Raw genomic sequence first — 26095 nt, forward strand, 5'->3', positions numbered from 1 at the left:
GGTGCATCATTTGGCCAAAAATAAAAATGTATTATTATAAATGATCCCATTGTAATGTTACTATTTACATCTCTTTAGCGTCAGAGGGTTAAGAAATAAAAATGTGTGGTCATGGAGAGAGCCTGCATCTAGACACTTTCTATTTTCCTCAGTAGGCCTTGTGGGGAATTAAACTTGAATTACTGGTTATATGTAAGCATCCAATGATGTGAAAAACACATAGAATGAAATCCTAGGAAGACTGCCATTATTATGGTGTTGGATCCGTTAAGTAGACAAACCATTTGGTTATCTTTCATCATGGTTTATGTTACCAAATATACTGTCATTTCCATATATTTCGGATGGTAAAAGTCAAGACTGATATATCATGGGGGTTTTATTGTACTGTCTGAACGGCATGATTTACTTTTCTATATACCATCGATATTAAAGGGGTAAATGCTGTAATGGGCAATATAGGCTCTGTATAAGGGATTGTCTTTACTAAAGCCTATAAGGTTATAACCTATACTTTCACACTGGTCTTGTGTCTTTAGGTGTGCTTTTCATCTCTAATTCACTCTTGTTCCCCTCTACCCCAATGCAGTTCTTTCTGATATAGAGTGTAACTTTATTTCGTGGTACAACTTGTTTGTCCATGTGAAAAATAGGTTGTATGTTTCTCGCTCTGTTATCATGCATTGAGTGTTTTCTGAGTAATTGGTGCCATGAATTATGGACAAATACTCTCTAGTACTGGATCTGTTTTTATTTTTGCAGCATGGCTTTTTGTGGTTTTCTGCTACAATATGCCAGATAAAAATCTTTTTTTTATGAAAGCTAGATGTGACACAGTGACATACTGAAAATGAAAAAACGGATTGACTCGGTGGTTTGAGAAAGCGAGAGTCTTTTATTTCTTTTTGGCTTTGTTCCGTTTTTCCTCTTTAAGCTTTTTCTTAGACACGGCAGGGGATTTTGATTTGGAGTAAAGGTGGTACCCAATAAGCCCCAGCAGTGTGGGCACCAAGCCAATGCATAGCAGGGGCAGGACTTTATTCACAAATGTCTGCCACTGTGTGGGCTTGGACAACGATATCACCTCCGTCTCAAACTGCAGCACAGCGTCACCTGCAGGGGGTGGACACAAGGACAAGAATTAGAGAAACAGCGGAATAAAATCATATTTTAACATCTTTGGCCAAATTGAATCCGTATGATAACTAAAGTCTGATTATTTTCTTGTATGTACTACATGATCCAAAACACATTTGCAACAAATAGAACAATATCTCTGATGCAAGCCAAACCCTGATTTGTCTATTCTTCCTTACCCTAGTGCTTGTCTCTTCTACAGCCTCATTATAGTTGGTATATATGGTGTTCATGGCCAACTAGGCCCTATTTACGCATAGTTAATGCTAATACAAGCATGTTTAGTAAATATACCGGTGTGGCATAGTCAAGGTTAAACTACATTCCAAAGGTGTACCTGGTATAGAAGGTGGATATCCTCTCTTGCCATATGCCAAGTGAGGGGGGATAATCACTTTGCGTTTCTCTCTGTAGATAAAAAGATTACAAAATAATCATCACTCAATAAGACATCACTTTTACACTGTGTGTGGGGGAACAAGAAACATGCCCTGATGGGTATACTCGAGTACCAAAGTTGAGAAGCTCTGTATTCCATCCGAATAATCACACCAGCGCAGAAACATTTAAGCTAAGAAAGGACCCACTGTAGTGCTCAGATGAAACACGCCAGGGGGAAGAGATGCCAACCCATGCTGCTGTTCTTTGCAAACAGCAGGTAGCAGTTCGTGTGAGAAACATTTCATCCCCCTTACCTAAAGAGAATTTAAAACAGAGAAATAATATATAGGGGTGCTGAGCCATAAATCTGTCATAAAACTCTTCCATCTGACAGTGACCTCTGGGGAACCAAAAGCTTTGGTGACTTCTACATTTTCTTTTTTTTATACAGGCCTGATAAAATGCATCAATTTCAACTAAATTCACAATACTTATATGTAGATGACCCAATTAAGGGTTCTTAACACTTCATGCCATTAAAGTATCTATGGATTTCTCAGAGGAAACGAGCAAGTATGACACTTAAATTATTTAGCAGAAGCACAGAAATTCAAAAGGGCCACACTTACTTTATAGACTACCAATGACCTTAGCGCTGGCAAATGTGTAACAATAAGTCAGTGCTTAGTAGTGGACGATGAGCGAAATATAAAAAGAACAAACATTGGAGCCATACACCTCGCTACTCCTTATCTCTATAGAATGACGTTCCTGCAAGTGAAAGCCTCCAGCATGGAAAAATTATTCCATTACGTCTTAACATGTGCTATTCTTAATGTCAATTACGCATGTTTTCAGTTTTAATGTTATTGTTCGTTTCCCCCCTCCTTATTGTAATAGTGCTGTGCAATCTGCTGGCGCAGTATAAATAAAATGCAGTAAAAATAATAATAGGGTTTTTGCTAACCTCAAAATGTCAGGTCTGCATAAAGTGTGTATATATATATATATATATATATATATATATATATATATATATATATATATATATATATAGTACAACACAGTGTTTATATGTCTGGTATACTAGCATGGGTGTGAAGCTGCTGGATTCAGCCATGGCTAAATGCATTGTGAATGGGTGATCCCGATGCCCGTGAGAAGATGCATGTGTTGCTGTCTGACTGGTGCCAAGAGGCCGCTGCCGGGAGAGTAAATAAGTTCCTGAAAGACAGGTAGCGATGAAGCTAATTGAGTTGGCAGCTGTTACCCAGGCGGCATAAGCTAATCTGCCACATCTACCTGAAATCCATAAATAAAAAGGTGTTTTTGTATTTTGCTGGAGGCTGCGCTCATTACTGAATCCAGTGACCCTGTCTATGCTGTTGGTAAGGACCCCTGTCTTATAAACCACGGGAAACGTTCCCAACCCACTCTACCCAGGGAACAGGGATCTGTTCCTTTAACATCTAGGAGACAGAAAAAAGGGGTATATATTTTCAGAAGGATATTATAACAATTTGTTCCAAACCATTGAATTGTATTTATTCAAAGTTTTGACAGGCAAGGAAGAAATACCATCTGTATACAATGACAGGGTTTAAATAGAAACATAGATTTTGACAGCAGGTAAAAACCAAATCGACCATGTTATCCGCCTTAAAATCCCATCAATGTTTCAGCTTTCTCCTTTCTCTGCCCTCAGCATGCATACCCATTATAGTTTTTATATGTTTTATCAAGTAGACAATAATTTAGTCCAGTAATTATTTTGTTATTTACTATTCTTGGAAGTTTGTAGGCTAATTAAACACTTCACCTACCTCACTATACATTATAAAAGGCCAAACTCCATCAGCTTCTCCTACAAGGAAGACTCTATTAGAACCTTATTTGGTCCCTGGTTGTTTCTTATATTGATATATTGTAAAAATCGAAGCATGATGAGCTTTCTACAAATGTATCTGTGCTGACAGCAAATACATTTTGTATGATAATCATAATATTAGATGGCAAGCAAGTATGCCCTGTTTTTGTAGAACAAAATGTGGTTTCCTTACAAACAAAATCGTGTATCATTTTGATTTATTTTTGGTACTTTTCTCAATACTCTTTCCAGCATAGAAAAAGCTTAACGGAATTTAATTACTTCCCCTGCGTGACTGTGGACTATATTTTTACTTGTTGGTGTTTATAAAGATGAACTGAGCCCCGCTGAGGGTACTGCTGTACACAAATTCACCAATTCTGCCCCCTAAAAATAAGCTTTCAATAATAATTCTAATTTGACAAACCATCATACAATGTAATATCTTGCTGATGTTGAAGGCTCAAACCCCCTTCTTTCTGCCATTCCCTTTTCAGAAAAATGGAACAAGTTAAGTGGTGGACCCACATAAATCACCTCATTTGATACAATGACGGAAACGTAAAAACAATCGGTATAGCTTGGCAGCATGTTGCCATTGCACTTACCCAACACACATGCCTATGAGGCTCTCTTCCAGACCTAGAAATACATAAAAATGGCAGACGTGTTATTGAAGCAATGGTCCCACTTGATATCACTTCATGTTTCTCTGATTGCACAGGAAAGCACAAATACACAGGAGGTAAAAATTGGTACCCCCTAAACCCTTATTCCAACAGCTCACCTCAAAACACTGACAAAAAATCACCGCACTCCGTCATAATGTGTGTATTCCACTGTATTCGACTGGATGCAGATTGGAGGATGCTCAGTACTACATCCATTGAAGTCACTGAAGCAGGAGCCAATCACATGTGTGCCAGCAAAACATCCGTCTTCTTATAGCATACATGAGCACGTGCAAGAAGCATACTGAGGTATGCTTCCTGCTTTCAATGGAAGCAATTGGGGGAGGACTTAAATAAGTCTGATTCACACCTGTGCCAGTTTACATGCCGTAAAATATGAAAAGAGGGTTGGAGTGCTCCTTTAAATGTAATTATTTGGTTTGAAGGATAATGTAAAGATCCTGGTTCATCACAAATATTATTTTCCATACACAATCATAGCTTTGTTCCAATATAGAATAAACTGAATAGCGCTCATTCTATGGTACTGGCACTTTGAACATCATTTGTTGTTGGGCCTGAAAAGGTATATACCGTTGTAAAACAACTTGAAAACATAGGAGGGACTTGGATTGTTATGCCTCTCTCCAAGTGAAATGTGCAGCATTTGAGAATGAATCACTGCTTGAGGACTCGGCAAAGGACCCTCAACGTGAGAAAAGGGGAGAATCAGACACTTTCACATAGACACAAAATGTACAGGAACAGGAAAGGAACATGGACTTCATTTTTAACAAATAATACAACAAAATTGAAAACACCTTTATTATAGACCAGGGCTACTCAACCCTGGTCCTCAAGGGCTGCACACAGACCCCAATTTCTGAATATCACAATCAAAGCGTCCAAAATAAATCCTCTCCTACTGTCTCATTTCCCCCATCAACCACCATATAGATTATACATTCGCAAGAGCAGGGCCCTCTTATGCTTCTGTGCCAGTATGTCTTAACCTGTGTTAAATCATTTGAAATTGTCATCTATTTTCATTACCTCCCTATAGTAACCTTTGGTATCAGACAATACATATAATTCCTGGCCTGTTTGTGTCCCTCAAGGACTTGAGTTATGCATCCCTGTGAAAGATCATTCTCAGTCTACCTGGCAATTATCTGGCTTACAAAATTGTAATTGTTATTTGCCAAAGTTCCGCTCAAAGCAGGAAGTATTGATTTCAAGAAATCACATCGACACTTCATAAAACAACAGGCTAAATTATACTATCACAGCAGTAAAAATCAAATACATCTAGTGACAAGGGTCATGATCGACATCAGAAATGCCAAGGCATTTTTCTTTTGATCGATACATTTCGCTAAAATGTTGCTATAGATTGGAATGTATCGTATTTAGTTAAGATGATGTGAACCTGGGATTTGACTTCAGGGGTACAGTCAAAGGTTTTGTCCCGCTCTGATGTCACATCTACTTCCGGAAGTGAAGAGAAGAATAAGGAGGCGCAGGGGCATAGCAGCCAGTGGGCTCAAGTGCTCCCCTCACCTTGCGGTGTCCAGGGCAGCTGCCCCTCTTGCCCCATGAAAGTTACGGCCGTGGCAGAACCCTTCAAGGCGTTCTGAAATTGCATTGCAAACAGATTGAAGTATTATAAATACCCGAGATTTGGGGAAAGCATATACAATGCATTTTAAACCAGACAGAAGGTGTCATAGGTAAAAAGAATCAGGGCTGGTGTTCCCTTTAAATCCATAAACCTATATATCTCCTCATTAACATAGTAAGAGATTTGTGCTCGGTAATACACGGTTCTTCTAATGTCAGAGTTTAAATTCATGTCACCGCGCTGGCAGCTTCAGCCTTTAGAAAAAAATGCAGCTACGGTATAAGCTGAGATTTTGCACATAATATCTAAGCCTAAATAAAACATGCCACCGAATAACACATTCTGGCAGTTTTGACTGGCATGTGCTCTATAATCAAAATATTTTTTTCCTGAGCACTATTACCATTCGCTACTCGAAAGGTCCATTGAACACGTTAATAAGTGGGTTTCTGGGACTGCAGCTCAGCCACAATTTTCTGAAGAGTCTAGAAAAAGGACGGGATTGAAAAGTAAAAGAGATGATCTTTCCTTACCGTCCAAACCTATTTCAGATGCCATTCTGTACGTTTCTGAGACTCACGATTATAATATGTTATATATTCAACCTAAACTGAAGAGAAGATCACCTTGTTGCGTGAAGTTACCTGTGTGTTCCTTTGGTCAGGGCTGGATATTATACTTGGTCCCTTTGGCCCAAATAGGACAAAACCCCACAACATAAATAGCGAAGACCTTTATAGACATGGCACAAGTAGAACAAATGCGTGTATGGATGAGACTGGATGAGCTTGCATTATGGGGTGTTTGGTTTTTACCTTGCAGTAATGTCAATGAGCCAAAATGAAGGTTTTTTTGTTGAGAAATGCTTTCAGTAGGGTATGTTGATAATGGCTGTGAAACAATAGTCGATTAGCATGACCAAAATAAAATTCATCAGAGGGTGGAAACACTAAAAGTAATAAAGATGTACCATTAGATTATATTAGTCTACTATTTGATTTAACCTTGTGGTTCTCAACCTCAGTCTAAACCATTAATGTATGTCAGGAGTTGAACATTCTTGGAGACACTGTAAGGTATTTGTCTCCAGTTCATTCCTTTCTCTTCCAAAGAAGGACCTGGCCATAGCAAGTGTGTTGGGAGTAGCAGATATGTAGCGGTGTATTCACTATCCTTCCTGACCACTTCCTGACCACTCTGAACATCTGCTAGAAGGACTGGGTTGGCCCAGCATAGTGCACAGGTAAAGTGTAGAGATACACTTAAAGTCCAGGATTTTGTGTTGGCCCAGTGTGTTGAATATGAACATAGCTGGTGTAAGAAGCCACCTGTGTATAACAAAAAGGAACGCTTCCATACATAAATCTGTGCATCAATGTAAATACGTATAAATAAAACTCTACTAAATAATGAGACAGCCTTCCAGTGTTTCTGTATTCTCCTCTGATTCTGTATGAATAGCTAAGCTTTCTCAGCGTGCTTAACACACGGGAGGTGTATAATCTCTCAGCCGGTCAGAAGACTGTATAAAGCTCTCTGAAATTCTTCCCCTGCAGGCTACTGTGTGTGTGGCTAATGGTTTCTTGCATAGATTAAGGAATATGCATGCAGAACATTTGGAACACATTACAACGCACAGAAAAGAGACAACCCCTAATCTGCACCTCTCTCATGCGCAAAGTAAATGACTTGCCATCATACTTACCTCTTATTAATAACCAACCTATTGATATTGTATCGGTTTAAATATTTGGAACTAAACCAAGAGAAGAAAGGATTTCAAGCTCTTCTTTTAAAAAGATGGTGTTAAAAATATACAGCTATTGAAACTGCGTGAAGTAAGGTAAAATGTAATGGATGATAGTTCCTTGCCACTGTACATCGCTGCAGAATATGACTGTGCCTTAAAAATCAATAAATAATAATAATAATTTTAATAAATTTGATTACTATGGATTACATTATTGCACTTATTATTGCATTGGAGGCAGCAGCTTTTTTGAGTGATAGATAAGAATCTACGGGTAAGTAGATAAAGCTGCTTCTTAAGATAATTGTTGTCCAAATTTAGACATTGTCCACATTTATTCTTTGTTCTATAGCATTCGGAAGAGGATTGTAACCATGGTGCTTTTTGCAGGAGGGGGCTCACGTTTCTTGTGGGTTTCACAAGAATGCGAGGTAGAATCCGTTAAGGTATGAATGAATGAATGAATGAAGCATTGAGAAAGGGTCTACTGACCCTTTTTCCCTCGATGAAGATGTCTGTCTGACAGGTGGATACAATGCTGTTGTTACCACAAACCCTTTTATTTACTACCGGTATTTATTTGTTTAGCATATGGGGCCACAAACACTCCCCTTTTATACAGACTATATCTTGAAAGCTTACATTTTTGGGTATCTTAACTCCAGAATTATTATATTATATTATATTGTATATTAAGTCCAAAATATTGTTTTTATTTCTGTTGAGGAGCTGAAACCTTTAGGGGTACTGTAGGTGAACAGCTGGATTACATGTACCACAATTTGTAATGAGAAGCTGTAATGTTGATATTCACAGTTAGCTTAATATGATTTCTTGATATGATATATGCTCAAATAATCCCCTTACCTTTTCAAATGTTTTCCTTTCTCTATGTCTAACCAAAGGAAGGCAATACGACCAAGATCCTGTGCCAACCCTAGACCTCCATAGGCTCAGCTCTATCCAATCAACATATTAATTTAAAAAGAACCAAACTAAAAAACACAGGTTACCTCTCAAACATGGCTCTTTCCAATACTTGTATAGTATGTTCCGTGCCAGTCTGTATTTGCACATCTTAACGCACATCACTATTTCTGGCATATGAATGAATGATACAGCCTTAAAAGTACCCCTTACCTGGGATCACCTGCTTCTTTCCAATTTCCACCACAAGGGGGTCCCGAGATAGGGAGCTGTCTATTACACGTCCATCGTCCAACCTTCCCTAAAGCCACAGACAAATATACTCTAGTTAAATGGTACATAATGATACAACTGTATTATTTATACAGGCAGCAGCTGCTTTTTCTTACCTTGTTACCTTACTCAGAAAAAAAAATAGCGATCACCTCTTACTCCTTAGATCTAGGCTCTTCAACTTGCCCTTTCGGAGGGGCAGCAATTGGGAGGCAGAACTAACAAATCCATTATATCAGAAACATAAAATTTGACTGCTCATTTTTTTTCCTGATGTAAAGACTCAGACCTTAATCTGTCCTTGGTCTTGTCCTAGATTCAGGATGGCTTCATTCTTATCCCATGCGTGTTTAAAGTCCCTCACTGTAATAGCCTCATCTCAGAATAGTTCTCCAAACAGGTTCTACAGTTATATGCACCGGAGAAAGCTGAACCTCTGCTTCATGGACAATAACATTAATGCACTTTAAGACAGAGAAGACAGCCCTGCTCTCAAGAACAGCTATTCACACACATCAGGCCGCTTGGCCTTTAAATGGATTCCCAGTCCGCAACTAAAAGCTTATAATTAATACTTTTTTTTTTTAGACATGAAAAGAAACTGGCTTTATATGCTCAAAAAAATACATAGCGATAGTGAGTGGGCTTAGTTGTAAAGGATGTTAGTGCAAACCTTGCATTTTATTGAAAGCTGTATGTCAGGCTAATGAGAAGTACCTGCTTGAACTTTACCTAAACGCGATGTAATGGTACATTTAATGAAAGCCAGTCTGGCAGATTTCAATTGCTAGTCGCGAGGGCTTTCGGGGGAAACTAGAGAGAAATGAATACTAATTTTCAGGCAGCATCTTTAAGATATAATTGCTTGCCATTACTTTTCCTTCAATGGGGGTTAAGCATATTATAGTGCAAAGTGGCAAATGTGGTCTAATCACCATGGCAACCTATGGAATGTGTCTGCAGTACAATTAATCTTTATTCATAAACCTACATGTGCTCTGCAAAAAGAAATAGTAAAATGAACAATTGTATTAACAATTTTACTTTGGAATATTGAGTGGTCGATGAATCATCATACAAAGTGTGACTGTTTTGGAACACTTGTGTCCTTTTGCAGGTTGTTTGAACAAATCTATGGATATGTTTTCTGGCTCCTAATAGGTCAGCAAGGCTCCTAGATGCTGCACAAATCCAACACGGAATCTATGGGTACATTCATCTCCTTCCTTATTTTTCTCATTGGTTAATTACCTTATTGGGCATGTGTGATATCATTCGGATTTTGATCTCCACAAACAGCAGGACCATAAGACTGGTCTCCAAAGTCCATGAGCAGCATAGTCACTACAAGCTATAATAACCATATCTAGGCACTTCTCAGGGCAGGCTATCTGGAGCCCTCCGTCTTCTAGCTTTGTGTACAGGGACATGCCACACATAGAGGAGTTGGAGGGGAGTGGGCAGGGAGTAGACCGAATTGGGCCAGGAGGCACGTGCCAGCTATGGCTTGTATGAGAGTTTCCGGGGGTTGAGCTCCCCGTTGGAGCTTTGCAGCCAGCGATGGCTGCTTTCAAAATATAGACAGAGGAGACGCTGCAGCTTCTTCCAAAGGCATGCGTTTTTTCCACTTACTGGTAAGGAATATCGCAATCTCCCTTACTGTTAAAGTTGCTGTTCCACTAAGAGGAAACACTATTTTGATTCTAATATGGTCTGCCTACATTGTAGGTTTAAATAAATAAAACACCTAGAAACTTAATTGCTTCTTCTTGGGGATTTTGTTACCTCATTAATTTTTATTTCTAAAAATAGTGCATAGTTCTACAGCATGCAAACAAATCAATTGGCTGATCGTTATTACAACCATACAGCGATCATATTTTTTCACATAAAAAGTCTGCTCTGTTCTTTGAAGAATTTAACACAAAATATTGCATCGCGATCCTTGGTATAGGTGACTTGCTGAAGGAGAGCTGTCAACAGGCAAATTTACATTGAACTTAAGAACCAGGAATGGGGTCCGTACTAAGAGATCAACATAAAATGGCATAAGGTAAGTTGTGAAACTCAAGGCGATGATAATGTGGCTAATGGGTTAATCTAGTCCTGGTGGTCAGTGTACACTGCATATATTTTTCAACTCTAAAAGATAATCTCATCATACACTCAATCACAATACATGGCTGCTAACACACCTTTCAGATTTATGTTACTAGTAACTCCTATGTAACTGGCGTTTCCAAACACGGAAGATCTAAGACATTTATATTAATGTGTAGTAGCGGCGGTTGGGCAGCAAACTATACGTGGAGTTTTAGATGCAGCGAGTGAGCTGTATAAAAATTCTCTTTTGTGTATTCTGTCAAACAGAACTTGATGAGCGTTCCCATGTTTGCTTGCGATCGGCGGAATGTCAATATTAGCTTTATAGGAGTGAGAAGGTGCAGAGATTGAAAATATTGTTTTGACGACATACAAGAAAGAGAAAAAAAAAATACTTCCTGAAGAGTTCTTATCTTTTATATGTGCATTTTGCCAAAATAGGGCCCTGACCTTAGATGTCCTAGAAGAACACAAACCCATTTATTTCAGTGTGGGGTATCTAGTAAGATTAAATTAAATTATAATGTAATGGTACATTGACAGGTGCCCATAAGGACATACCTGCTTTACCTATGGAAAACCTAGCACCTTAAACACCACTCCTGCGGTCTAGATCCCCCCTCATTTTATAAACTTGCTTCTTATTAACAACTGGCAAATTGGCCCCATATAATGTATAGTTAAATCAGACTGAACTATGCAATTATATAGGGCCAGCAGGGGAAACTTGACAGGGATGACTATGTATAATGAAAGCTCAAACCACAATCTTCTTCCAAATTCTCTTACTAAATCCTCCTTTCGTAAAAAACAAACAAAAAAAACGCCAAAGGCACACAGGAACTTGTCACAAGGTCTATAAACTTTTTCATGTTTTTTATTACACCTAAGCGGTCTTTGGTCAGGATAGCCACATTCCTATCCCATGCATATGTAAATTCCCTTACTGTGTTAACCTCTTCCACTTCTGCTGGGAGACTGTTCCATTTATCTACCACCCTCTCAATTTGGTTGCATCTTTTTTTTCATGACACAGGGTTTGGATGACTCCGGAAAGCCTCATGTTAAAATGTCTTTATCACAAATCTTAAAAGAAACTGTCCGGTCACCCCAGCTTCTGTATGAAACAGGCTGCGGCGAAGCATTGCAGCCTATCTAGCATCAGGCTAGAGCGCCAGTGGCATAGACAGGTAGCAAGAGGGTTCAATACTTCATCCTGCTAGCAGGGAGACTGTATGAGGACCATGGGAACGCACTCCCACCTTCAATGTCTGCGTACATGCGCGGCGGACCGAAAGACAGCCAGCAGCTGCTGGGACATCAACATGCGGCATCTCTACGTGAAATACCCAAAGTGCAGCAGACACTGTATGTGACAGCCATCCCTGGAAATTAAAGGTTTTTATACTCTCTTCTTTTACAGGACTGCGTGACTATATACCATCTGTCCTGGTTTTTGGTTGTGACAGTCCCAACAGTGTCACTGGCCAATTGTTCTTACTATAATTGCACCGACAGGGTAAATGAGCAGAATATGTCTCTTTAACAGCTACCAGTAAGGAGGACCAATTTCATTTTTTTGTAATGCTTCTCTAATTTGAATTTCGCTTATAACCTAAAGAGCACTCATACATACATATATCCATGCTCCAGGAATATATTGTAGTAAATAACAGTTTGTAATGTGGTATAAATATAGAAATGATACATACAAACTGGGGGTATACGGTTGCTTTGACTATCCGGTCCCGGATAGATGAGGCATGTGTTCCATGGATCCTGTATTTCCTGTCGTGCGAGTTTCTTTTTTGGTTTTAGGTGAATCAGCACTAAACCTCTTTTAAAACAAAGGGTTAATCAAAGCGCCCCCAAGTCCGAATCTCCGCCCCGTCCGGCCCTCTCCCCGCCCCCTCCGCTGTCGCTCCTCCCCGCGGTGTGCAGGCCGTGGATAGCACTGCTGACGTGTTATTGTTGTTACAGATGTTACGGCTTAGGCCCAGATGTGGCCTTGTGGAAGTTAGCGGGAACTCACCGTGTAGTGGAGCTGAATAGTGTCCCCGTGAGCCACCGTATCCACGCAGGACTCGGGCTTCTCCTGCACGAGAGAGAGAGGGATAGTGACGTCTCAGAGACAGAACCGAGTCACACACAATAGTTACAGAGTGTTATGAGGAGCAGCAATAACACACACCGAGTATATCCTCTGTAAGAGAATACGCACCGTTGTGCTCTGCGTGCTGAGAGTTACAGTTCCCAGCAGCTGGAGGATATACGGTTTGTATGCTTCAAACGGAGGTGTGTTTAGGCGGCAAGATGGCACTTTTTAAGTTTTGTTCTGCAACCCCTATCATGCTGAGCCTGAAAGTAGCAAAATCTGGAACCCATAAAAGCTCGAGTGCCCATAAAGATGCCAACCGAAAGAAGCAGTGTAACTAAGAAGGGAGCAACAGGCGAGAAGTGATGACAGACAGGAGGATGGAGGAGCGGACAGGAGACATGGTAACGGCGGGTGGTGAGAGCGACTGCGAGGGGAAGAGGCGAGTTAGGGGAGCAGCAGTGGCCAGGCGTCCATCGGAGGGATAACCGGAGGCACCCAATGCGTACGGGTGGTATATAATGAACGGAGACAGGGACATGGGGTGTCAGGGGGACTATCTTTACATGGAGGATGTCAAAAGAATAAGGAGGACTGACATCGAGGCGGGGGAAAGCCACGGGTGGGGAGAGCTGGTGAAGACATGGCATCGAGATACGGATGTATACATATAGGTAACAGCAGGAGAAGCAGAGAACGCAAGAGTAATAGGGGGAGGAAGGAGGGAGCCTGGATATGAGGAGAACTGCAGGATGCGGGGGGGGGGCATTACACCGGCAGGGAGATGTGAAAGTGTGTGGATGTGGCATCAGCTGCAAGATCTTCGGCAGGTATAAGAAGATGAGAGAGGAATAGAGGCAGCCTATAGATTACAGCTGAGTGAGTGGTGCCTACACATCAGAGATAGAGGAGGGGAACCTATAGATCTGAGCTGAGCGAAGGGTTCCTACACATCAGAGGTGGCTGAGGGAAACCTATAGATCAGGGATGCGAGAAGGCAGCCTATGGAATCCCCACCTGTCAGAATCAGAACATATCGATTACCGTTAATTGCACAGCTGGAAACTTTCCTACCTGCAGACACGGTAACGGGGGGTGGGGTTGTGGGGGTCAGGTTCCATACGGAATGATAACAGAACAGGCGGTAATGTCTGCAAGAGACCCGGTGGAGACCGCGGCTGCTGGCTCCGGGGTTATGACTGCACACCCGGGATAACCCTCCTCAGACCCCCGTGTCAGTCTGTCATACTCACCAAGGTCTCAACCACAAGTTCAGTCGCATTGTCACCAGCCTCTTCCTCCTCGGCTTCCGCCCGGATTAGTGCAGAGGAGGAGAGCAGGAGCAGCGGCAGAAGCCACCTGAACATTGTCTGGGAGACAGCGCAGGACGGAGGGGGATGCAACAGCTGCCAAAGCCGGGGATGAGAGGGAGCAAGCAGTGCGGGAGCGTGGCAATGAGATGCGGGGGAGGAGCTGGCTGGGCGACCGGCCTCTATCACCCGCCCCGACACCTGTCCCCGCCTCCACTATCCCTGACAGCGCACTAACTCCCGCACAGCCGTATACCTGAGCATTCACTATAGGTAACCTGCGGGACCCCCCTGCTACTGTGCACTACAACTCCGAACACGCTCAGCCACGACAGAGCTCCCATTTCAGACAATTCTAGATATGCAGATGATGCCTAGTTCCACTAAGTCACTGCACTAATTGCACTCGACTTTCTCTCAGATTAATGATGATATCATTTTGCTGTTATTAGTACGATCAATTTAGCCTCTGTCGCTGAATAAATTGCACTCCTTAGTATATTAACCCTATTTTAGACATACCGAACATTTTTGTTGGTCTTTGTGAGTTTTCTGAATAAGTGTTTTACACACTCCATTGTTTTTATTAATTTAACACCTTTTGGTTATTGGGGTTTCAAGCTTTTTACCTTTTCTGGTGGGACTGCAATGTGACCAGAGATACCCCTGAGGGCTTTGTAGATCAGGGATATTTGTTGTAACTGTAGGGTACCCTTGATGAGGTCTTGGTAACATCACTTTAAACACAGTTGAGAGAAAATGGTGTAAAGGAAGAATGTTTTCAAAAATAGACACATTAATTTTTTTTTGCAAGGTAAGTGAACAGAAGAAAAATTTAAATGAGATCAATATTTGGTGTGGCCAAAAACCGCATCTGTTCTTCTCGGTACACCTGCGTAAAGTCATGGGTTTTGTAGGCATGTATGTGAATTAGTGAGTATTTGAGAATGAGTATGTATTTTTGTATGTGTGTGATCGCATGGATGTGTAAGTGGGGGGAAAAGATGGCACAAGCAGGCTGTTTCGGGACTAATTCTTGCACAGGGTCCAAGGTCTCCACTAATGCAGACGTTTTAAGGCAGACCGGGGTTTCCAAATGGTCTGTTGAAGCTCTTTTGAAAAAGTATAAAGAAACGGGCAATGTTGAGGGCTGTAGACACAGTGGGCATCCATGGAAACTTGCCAAAGATGAAATCTACATCATGCTTTCTTCCCTTCACAATCCAAAGATGTCCAGCAGTGCCATCAGCTGAGCATTAGCACAAAACAGTGGGACTGGAGAAGTCTGTCGAGAAGCGGTTTTCATGGATAACTTGGGGCCAAAATTGCATACCCCTGACAGGGAAACAAGGCCAAGCGACTCATCTATTCATGTAAACACAGGAACTGGGGTGCAGAGTAATGGCAGCAAGTCCAATATTTGGATGTAGCAGAAAGCAGTTTGTTCATCGAAGGGCTGGGGAGCCATGCAAAAATGAGTGTTTACAGACAACAGTGAAGAATTGTGGAGGTTCCTTGCAAGTTTGGGGCTGTATTTCTGTTGTTGGGGATTTGGTCAGAAATAATGCTGAGAAGTACAAGCAGAAACTTAACTCTTGAGCATGACAACGACCCCAAATATACAGCCAAAGCTATTAAAAACTCGACTTTTGAACAAGGTCCAAAATTATTTTAGTTATTTTCTAGTTTTTGATTATCATTTGTTTTTGTACAGCAAATTTCGTTTCCTGCACTTTTGGTTCGGACGAAATTCAGAGGGCTTTTTTTATTTGGAAACTAAATTCATTGCCTAAAATAAATATCTGTCTTTGTGTGCCCCCTGCCTTCTAGCTGTCCCCCATCTTTTTGCTCACCTTCTCTGGCTGTTGTCTGGCCTCCTCTGATCTGATGATACTGACAGAAGAGAGGGAAAGCGAGTCAGTGTGTGAGAGTTTGCAGCTGCAGAGAAGAAAGTGATAGGAGAGAGGGGAGGAAGAAGGAGCTATAGTGTACGCAGTGCCTGCAACAGAAGCGGACCTAAATTATAATATAATCCTTGCTTGTCTGTGGTGATAAATTAATGCAAAGCTTTCCTTACAGGCACTGAAATGGTTAATTGTCCATTGCACATTAATTATACTCTGTTTTTATAAGATGTATTAGTTTGATAACATTTGTTCCCCTGCCCACAAAGTATACGTTTAGTTACAATACCCGGTATTATGGAAAGACTGGCTACCTGGTGGCAAAGTGTCCTTGGATGTTTCTTTCTTTTGTAGCGAAACATAAAAAAAACAATTTCACAGCATATCAGACCCATTCACCCATCTAGTCTGCCTGTTTTATCTGCTGTTTTCTCGACGCATACATTAATCAGTCCTTGACCTTGTCTTACATTCAGGAGCCATGTGCCTATCCTATGCATGTTTAAATGATGTCTCTGTATTATAGCCTCTGCCACTTCTGCAGGAAGGCTTTTCCACTTATCGATCTTCCTTTCAGTAATGTAAATCTTCATGACATTAAGTAGAACTTCCTTACATTAAATAAATGTGAAAATCCCAGGGGTTCTGTGGACCTCAAGTTACTAGTTTTGACATTTTAGTCTGCACTACTGCTGTGGGAGCAGCACAAGATTCCCCCCAAAATAAAAATAACAGTGGCTTGAAACAAAAAAAAGTCTCACTCAGCTACCCAGACATATAATTGATTCCTTGCTTGAGCACAGGTATGGGACGATGCTGTGATGACCAAATGCGTTGGTTTTAATAGTCGAGGCTTTATACATGTTACACTTGGGATCGATGTTAGTTATTTAACCTCTATGGGTGTTAGGGTTGTATCATATCTTAGACAGCTAAGTGAGGCAGCAGTAGTTTTCTATTAAAGCCACTGTTAACTTTAAGGAATTTAGTGCTGCCTCCACAGCAGTAGCGCAGACTAATATTTCATATTTCAGTAAATTGAGGTCAAGAGAACCACATTTCTTGTACTACAAAACAGTTGTTTTGTCTGACTGGTTGCATTGTATAGAAGAGTAACTTAACACTAATGCACATCCCCGGGAATGTTTTCAACCTGCTGACCCCTTGAAATGTTAACATATTAATAGACCATCGTGAAGATTCTGTGTATCTACTTTCCAAATGCGTTAACCAAACGGCTTTAATACTAATCCTCATGAAAACTTAGATGTTTCCATTATTTAAGGATTAGGGCAAAAGACCTGAGACTCTGGGTCAAACCCTGTATATTCCCAGATATGCTAATAGGGTGCTGCACTTGAATAGGTAATTAATGATTTCATGAAGAAAGTTACTGGTGTGTTTTAACACTTTGTTTGTATGCATGGGTTTGTATGTATGTACAGTCGTGATCAAAAGTTTGCATACCCTTGGAGAATTGGTAATATACGTACCATTTTAAAGAAAACACATTTCTTTTATTTCTTATGGGATTCATATTCGACTGTAGGTTATAACGGAATGGCATAATCATAAAACAAAACAAAGAAAAAAAGTTGAAATGACCCCTAGTTCTTAATTCTGTGTATTGCCCCCTTTAGCATCACTGACAGTGTGCAGTCTTTTGTAATAGTTATCTATGAGGCTCCAAATTCTTGCAGGTGGTATAGCTGCCCATTCGTCATGGCAAAATGCCTCCAGGTCCCACATTTGAGATCTCCCCAGAGTGGCTCAATGATATTAAGGAGACTGATGGTAACTCTAGAACCTTCACCTGTTTCTGCTGTAACCACTGGAGGGTCAACTTGGTCTTGTGCATCGGGTCATTGTCATGTTGGAAAGTCCAAGAGTGTCCCATGCGCAGCTTTCGTGCAAATTGTCTGCCAGTATTTTCTGATAACATGCTGTGCTCATCTTGCCATCAATAATCACAAGATTCTCTGTGCCTTTAGAGAAGTGGGAAATTAACCTTTAATTGCCATTTTAACCTGTGTGTGTCACTTTGTGTGTCTGTAGCAAGGCCAGACATTCAAGGGTACGTGTAACCTTCCTGTTCATTTTCATGTTCGCCCGAATACGAATGCATAAGTCTAATAAGTACTGTTTTTTGGCTCTGTACCATTATTCATAGTAATTGTCCTGCTGCCCGGCATGGACTGCTTTGGGAGATCTCCCCTGTGTGGCTCATTAAAGTGAAAAATAAATGGTGGTCTGTCTGTGCTGGTGCCCTTCCTCCTGTCCCACTCATTTCTGTGGCTGTCCCTGCCCATCCCCACACTCTCCAGCACAGGTGTCCCCATTCCAGAATGTTACAAGGTGTGGTTTACTACCTTCCTGTTACTGCGTTTCAGCAGCATTATCCTGCATGTCACTCTATGGACACCCTTTCCTGCTTCCAGGATCTCTAAAGCCTCTGGCTTATATCAAGTATGTCTCTGCCAGCATGGTAGTGTCACGCATGCTGTATGTGATTTACTTATGCGTGTTACTATGAACTGCTCCTTTGCTTCCGGTATCATAAGCTACTGCTCCAATTGCTAATTGTGTTTTTCATACATGATCACTGCTGTGATCTGTGGAGTTCTAAATACTCCTCAGAAGTTCTGTTTTAATAAAATAAACTGTAGCACATTTCTTTACGAAGAATTGGTTGCTGTTAATCGACTCTTGCTTATTTTTGCTTTGCATATTGTGTCCATCTTATTCAATACAGTATTGTTCTTCAAGTAGTAATGTTCTGTTAAGCTGAATAGACACCAGAGTCTTTAGCCTGCAAATGAAATGTCTCAAAAGTATACGTAGTTTAGAATTTCCTTGTACAAAGTATATGTGAAAAAGGCACATATATATAGATAGATAGATAGATAGATAGATATATGCCGCATGCGAAAAAAACTGTTTTTTTTTTTTACAACATGAGTCTGTTGATCCAGTTGTTCTTAACACTATGCACCTAGGCATTACATTTCTAGCAGCAGGGAATTTAGATTGTGTCAAACCAGTGCGTTATCAGTAGAGATAAGTGTGTTCGGTTTCCTAGAAACCAGGCCTGCATCACACTAAGGCAAAGAATACTAAACGTGCAGTTGCTCATTTTGTGTACAAAAAGAGGACTTCAAAAGCAGGAGGCAAGCTGTCTCATATCATGATTTGGTGATCTCATCACCTAGCAGAAAAGGTTACAATGTAATTTGGAGCTAACGTGTCACTTTATCACCAGCCCATTCTTTGCAACAATCACTTAAAGCAACTAATCAATTACAGGAAAGCACACATATTAAAAAAAGGGAGCACTTTCTTTACATGGAGGGTCTCATGGATACTGGGGGTCCGACGGGGAAAGTTTCTGCAAAATCCCTCCGTGCAATTACAAGGGAAAACTAAAAAGGGCCAAGCCAGCTACTGTAGTGTCTCATTGTCATGCCCCTCTCCCCCTTACCTGCTCTCCCCAGCTGTCCTCCATCACTGCAGGCCTCCCAAAAGCTCCGCGGAGTAGGCCAAAGCTGCGGTCTTTACTAGTTGCTTCTACCCGCAATTGTGATCGTGGTAGCACGGTAGGCCAAAACGGCAGCCTAAAGTTACAGCAAACCCCAGGGAAGACTTCCAGGTGTTGCCCAGACATCAGCATAACGTTGCACTCCTGTGGAGGGGGTAAAGCCTGCCTCCACCATCAACTATCCACCAACGATGATCACACACAGAAACAGTGCTGTGGAATCACTCCTGTAATTACCAGTATTATTCCCAGAGCACCATATCAAATAGAAAATCTACATCTCAATCTATATCTTAATTTTCAATGCAGGAGTCTGAGTGGTTGCCTAACATTTGGAAGTTAAACTTGCCAGAGATCATTTGAATAAGATCTCTCATGGGATTTATTAGTCAAATAAAAAAGATCAACATCATCATTATTTCTATTGGATAAATGAACTTGCCATTGGCATTTTTAAGTCAATAGTGAAAATGTGAACCATTCTTTCACCATAAACAAGTTTTAATATCAGTGCTGTAAAACACACAAATCATGGATTTCATAGTCTAAACCATACTTCTAATTTGATTCACTCTGCAATAGATAAATTATAACTAACATTTCCATGGGACTGTTAGCTGTAATATAGATTTCTCAGACATGAACCACTACATGTCTAAAAGCATGTGGATTTCTGACCATCACACGTATAGGAGCTTGTTGGACACCCCATGCCAAAACCTTGGGCATTAATGTGGAACCCCTTTCCATCTGTAACAATCTCTACCCTTCTGGGAAGGCCTTACATAAGATTTTGCAGTGTCTGAATTTGTGTCTATTCAGCCAAAACATTGTTTGTGAGGTCAGACACTGGTGTTGTGTGAAAAGATCTAGCTCCCATTCAGTGTTCCATACATCCCAAAGGTTTTCAGTGGGGTCAAAGTCAGGGTTCTCTGCAGGCTACTTATGTTCCCCCACACCAAAGTCATCAAATCATGTCTTTATGGGCCTTGTTTTGTGCATGTGAGCATAATTATACTGCAATAGGAAAGGGCCTTTCCTAAACTGTTGCTACAAAGGTTTTTGTTAGTTTTAACATTAATTTTCACTGCAACTAAGGGGCCTATACAAACCCTGAAGAACAGCCCCAGTCATTATACATTAGGCACTATGCATTCCGCTAGGTGTAGTTCTGGCATCCGCCAAAACCAGATTAGTCCCTCAGACTTTCAGACACTACTCTAGAGTCCAGTGGTGATGTGCTTTACACCACTGCAGCCAATGCTTGCCATTGTGTATAGCATACCTGCTACAGTCACACATTTCCCGGGTCCTCTTCTGTCAATTTCGGGTCTATCCTGATGTAAAAATACTGCATATGCACAGTGCATTGCACTGTATAGGCAGCATTGCATTTAAACTGTTTATGTCTAAGACACACACAGCTTAAACACTTGTATATGAGCTCCAAATTACCCAGTATCTGTACTGCATAGCCTAGAACTCAATACTGCAGGGTCACACAGACGCTTTAGCAGCCTGCCTGTGCCACCTATGCCACATATAACCACATTATTGAGTTCCCCTGTACTAGAGGACTGCACTGGGAGGCGGGTCCCGCGGGTCCCGTGGGACCCGCCAAAAAACTTGCGGGCGCGGGCGGTCTTGCTGGGGCTGCGGGCGGGAGCGGGCGGTCAGGCACTGTACCTGCGGGTCCCGGTAATCCCGCGCAGTCCCGCAAGGCTGCCTTCTTGCTGCTCCCTTACAGTGTCTCCTAGCTTGCTCCGCCCAGGAACAAACCGGAGTCACGTGCTGTGACGTCACTTCCTGTGACTCCGCCTTGTTCCTGGGCGGAGCAAGAGAAGAGACGCAGTGAGGGAACAACTCGAGGGCAGCCGCGCGGGACTACGCGGGAAATCAGGTAAGGAGGCGGGCATGATTGGCCACAAATGTGGCGGGAGCGGACGGGATTGGCCACAAATGTGGCGGGAGCGGGCGGGAGCGGAACACCCACATTGCGGGAGCGGGCGGGAGTGGGATTAAAATCCGCAGGAGCGGGCGGGAGCGGGATTAAAAAAGTAGTCCCGCGCAGGGCTCTACCCTGTACCATGGTGTACCTGGAGCAACTTCATTCGCCTAGCTATTAACCCACTCTAGCATTTCAGTGAATATGTTACATGCACCTTTCAATTCAAGATCTGCACAGGTAAAGTTGTCCTTTGGAAGGTCAGCTACTATAGCTTACCTTCGAAATTTTGTGAGGCTAAACCCAGGCTGAAGATTTTATTTGCTTTAGTGATTTGAAGCCAATATTTGCTCTCCTTCTTGAGTACCATGGTAAAACTGGACTGGGAAAGCAGACTAGATGTTGTTTGTTTTTTTGTACAGGAATAGAATCATATTACTGTGTTATCAGCAGTAGCTAAACAAAGCCTGACATGACTACTGCAAAGCTGTTCTAGAAAACTGACAAAACTTTTAGGCATTGCTTGTTATGACTTATTGGGAGATGCAGTAAGGTGTGACTAATTTAGTGAGATTTCTCTTCTTTGCGAGCAATGTGCAGGCAATTTTCCCAGGTCACATATGCATTTCACATGCCATGTAGTGTCCACATGCCATTTCCCTTCCTGCAGAAGTGGAAACTGGCCCAGAGACCCCAAGAACCAGCACTTCACCCAGAGAGCAATACCCCTCTCACAATGTAATTGAACATACTACACGCAAAAAAACATATAAACATTTGTGTTTTATGCCGTACACTGTTGCGAGTGCCCTCTCCATCACTGTATGATTGCATTTTTTGTGTAGGATGTCTAGAAAATTACTAAAAAAACAAATGGACAGCTGGCTTCCAGCTGTTATGATTAACATGTCTTTTATGATTCCGTGGATTTCCAGGGTACATCATATTAAATAGTTTATAAAAAAATAGGAATATTTTAAGTGCAGGAAATAATAGAAACCAAGGCTATTGGAGGGTACATTCTGTATGGCAGGGAAGGGCACAGCAGGGTCACGTAACAGCATTGCATGATCCTGTTCTGGTAGAGAAACTGGTTTAAAGGTGGGCCCCTAACTCCAGCTCCACCCCCCCCTCGACATACCGCTAGGCCAGCGCCAGAATAAGGACATCAGACATGGTGCATGAGGAACTTGAGGGAGCAGAAGAGCTGGCACCAGTCAATCCACTCCTGGGCCAACAAAGGTAGGTTGCGTGTGTAAATGTGTTTAGACTTATCTACTGCATTTAGCTTCCTTGACCTTACAATGATATTCAGATGCCTAAAGAAGATGGCTGTGCAAATTTGAAGCTCCATCTACTAAAGTAACTTGTGGCGTGCCCCTAGGATCATCCCTATCACCAGTCTTGTTCAATATATGCATGAAGTCACTAGCAGATCTAACCGAATCAAGAGGATTACATTCCCACATGACACACTCATATACCTTGGAGCATTAGAACATAAAGCATGCCAACCTCATGCCTCGTGAATCAGAGAGATTCAGGACTGGATGATGGCTAACCTACTAACCTACTGTACAGATAAAACTGAACTGATGGTGAACTCCAAAACTCACCCATCAACCATTGAACTCCTCCCAACCATAGGTAACTCCCCTGAGGCCTCTCCCCATCAAAACTGGTCAAAAGCTTAGGTGCAGCAATGGAGAACAAGTTTTCATTAAAATCTCAGATCAAAACAACTACAAAAATTGCTCTGAATCCACAACACATGGTACGCTGAATTGCACATCTTCTGGACAAAAAGTTAACACAGATAACAACAATGTCCTCTATTTGGGCATACCAGAGTACCTCTTTTCCTCACTACAGGCAATCCAGAATATTGCTGTCAGAATTAGACTTGGAGCATGGAGCAGAGAGACAACCGCTCTGAGCAACTTGGCCTTGAAGACGGGGATTTCAGTCCCCCTAGCAAAGGGCAGGGTAAAGAAACTTCGCCTTGGGAGACTAATAGCTTCGTCGTCATGAGTTAGGGCCTCCTTTGGCATCAACCAGAGTTACTTTTACAGACTTTTAAAATCCTGGTGCCAAAGCTGCTGCGTACTGTTACCGCGTTAACCCAGTACTAACCTATGCTAGAAAACCGGCAAAAAATGAACACGAATAACGTACATGAATATCCGCCCCAAAAGAACCTGGAAACACGAAGACTTGGCCGGCACCCAAGTCTAGTCAGAATCAGCGCTCGCAAATGCAAATCACATATCCATTGAACTACAAGCGTTGAAACAAGCAACTTTCAAATTCCTCAGCATGTGGACCGTTACATTTACAGGTTCGTGTTTCACCCTATTTCCTTTTCACCAGACACTTCCAATCCCCCTCAACTGCTCTTGTAACATGCAACACATACTACAAGAAAAGCAAGGACGTTGTTCAACTTCTGTACTAGGTGCACCGCTCTGGAACACCCTTCTTCCACTTATCAGGACAACAGAAGATCTCCTCACATTAAGGTGACTTAATGACTTGGCTCTTTGGTAATGCATGCCTTTCCCTGACAATCCATCACCAACTCCCTTTTTCCTTTTTTGCCTCCTTAAGCACATAGAAGCAGGGTTAGATAGATAGATAGATAGATAGATAGATAGATAGATAGATAGATAGATAGATAGATAGATAGATAGATAGACAGATAGATGGTCAGACAGATATTTAGTCGGACAGATAAAAATACCAGGAGTTTAAAGCTGTTTTGAAGCGTTACTATTTGACCACAAGAGGGCAGTAAAAGATTGCTTAAAGCAGTCTGTCCTAAAATAACATCCAAGCCTTTTTTTGTTTAACTAAAATATTAAGACCCACTTGCTTTTCCCAGTGGCAAATCACAATGTTATTCCTTTGACACAATATGCTTTAGTGCTAAGCCATCCGCTTTTCATGTACCTGAGCATTCTAGTGGCTAACATGCAGGTGGCATAAGGACAAAGGTAGGATGATCTGGGAGTATATGAACATTATCTCCCAGTGCCTCTGGATGCGAAGTGTATGTGTGAATGCATAGATACCCAACACTACTGCCGCACTGATGAGAGGAGGCAGCTGAGTAAATAACCTAGTAATATATATGTATCACTGAAATGCTGCGTGGAGTACAAGGAAACAGGAATCAGAGATCTGGGGTACAATATTGATGGGGTAGCCAAAAGTTAACGTTAAATATTTAATTTACTAACTTTGTATTTTTAAATGGAAATTTTATTTGCATTGGCAGCACTTCCACTGTAGAGCTTGTTAACTTCACTTTATACTTGTGAGATATGCACGCTGATTTGCTGTTTACCTAAAAGGGACATAAAAAGTATTTTAGGAGAGTTGCCATAAAGAGTATTTTAGGAGAGTTGCCAAGAAGTCTAATTTTGATACTCCAAAAAAATAATGCATGGGTCAATTCATTTAATTGGATTAATTAAAACGCACCGGTGTCAATTGGTTGATGCCAGAGGAGGACCCTGCAGATGACCAATAGGCTCATCCGCACTGCCTTTTTAACTCCTGATGGCGAACCTACGGATTTCCAGTCCCGTTAACCCCTGCAATTCTGCATAGATAACGGGAGTTAAAATCCGTAGGTTCGCCATCAGTGGTTAACTTGGTGCAACATGGCCAACAGAGACCACTGGGCTCCCTGCGCCAACAGTTAAAAGTCCGTACGAACGAACAATAAAGTCGCTTGTATGGACCTTTAACTGTTGGAGCAGGGAGACCAGTGGTCTCTGCTAGCCAAGTTGCAGCACCAAGATTTTAAAAGCCTGGTTTAGTCAACGATATTTATTTATCCATAAAGAATAAGAGATGATACAATGATAATAAAAAATTGACCTGTCCACACATTACAGGTTTGGCTAGTAGCATAAATCGGCAACTGTCTTAATCAACTCTACTCAGGAACAGGGTAAAAGGTCTTCTGCAGTCCCTGTAATACACTACAGCAATCACTACAGCTTCTCCAATCCACCCACAACAGTACATTTTCTGCACTAAAATAAACAATTCATTTGCATGACAGGCGCATCATCCAGAGAGGACTAAAAGGAACAAGATAACCCCCCAAACATCAACCCAATAAATGAGGCCACACCAATGTGTTGGAAAAATACTGTCCACAGCTTTATTACAACCACAGAATTAAATATATAATATATATGATATAAACATATAAAAACATACCAACAATAAGTCATTGTCCAAACAACATAACAGTGTAAACCCTTTACACATTCCCCCACATGTCAATAACACATAGACAATGACCCCCCCAGATAACAGATGTAACAATAAACATCACCATACCGGTAATCTGCCAATAACCTTACCAAACCAACAGTAGGGGCATACCGTGACACCCCTACACCCCCCAGGTTCTGAGCCACAGACCAGCTCAAAACCTACCATACCAACCAAAAACACCAACCAATCAACCATATTTAACCAAAACATCCCAATTCTACCCCCCACCTTACCAATCCAACCCCACCGCTGTGAAAAAACAAAATTCAGGGAGGGAGGGTGG

General features: G+C 41.5%; 1 protein-coding gene across 1 annotated transcript; it reads right to left on the bottom strand.

The window, feature by feature from the left end:
• Window positions 1-875: 875 nt before the first annotated feature.
• Window positions 876-14267, bottom strand: FKBP11 (FKBP prolyl isomerase 11). The gene is made up of 6 exons (XM_053455578.1): window positions 14079-14267; window positions 12763-12825; window positions 8568-8655; window positions 3994-4027; window positions 1475-1545; window positions 876-1113 (listed from the first exon to the last, which is right to left on the bottom strand). Exons 1-6 carry the CDS (start codon window positions 14190-14192, stop codon window positions 896-898), a joined length of 588 nt encoding a protein of 195 aa, XP_053311553.1. The 5' UTR covers window positions 14193-14267; the 3' UTR covers window positions 876-895.
• Between the last annotated feature and the right edge of the window lie 11828 nt (window positions 14268-26095).

Source organism: Spea bombifrons, chromosome 2 (genome assembly GCF_027358695.1).
Source record: "Spea bombifrons isolate aSpeBom1 chromosome 2, aSpeBom1.2.pri, whole genome shotgun sequence".
Taxonomy (NCBI): domain Eukaryota; kingdom Metazoa; phylum Chordata; class Amphibia; order Anura; family Pelobatidae; genus Spea; species Spea bombifrons.

Bases quoted from the DNA above. Each gene is read 5' to 3' on its own strand.
- FKBP11 (XM_053455578.1), bottom strand. From the start codon at position 14,192: ATGTTCAGGTGGCTTCTGCCGCTGCTCCTGCTCTCCTCCTCTGCACTA. The intron at 12,826-14,078 runs GTGAGTATGACA...TCTCTCGTGCAG, and splicing joins AACTTGTGGTTGAGACCTTG to GAGAAGCCCGAGTCCTGCGT. The intron at 4,028-8,567 runs GTAAGGGGTACT...ATGTATTTCTAG, and splicing joins AAAGAAGCAGGTGATCCCAG to GTCTGGAAGAGAGCCTCATA.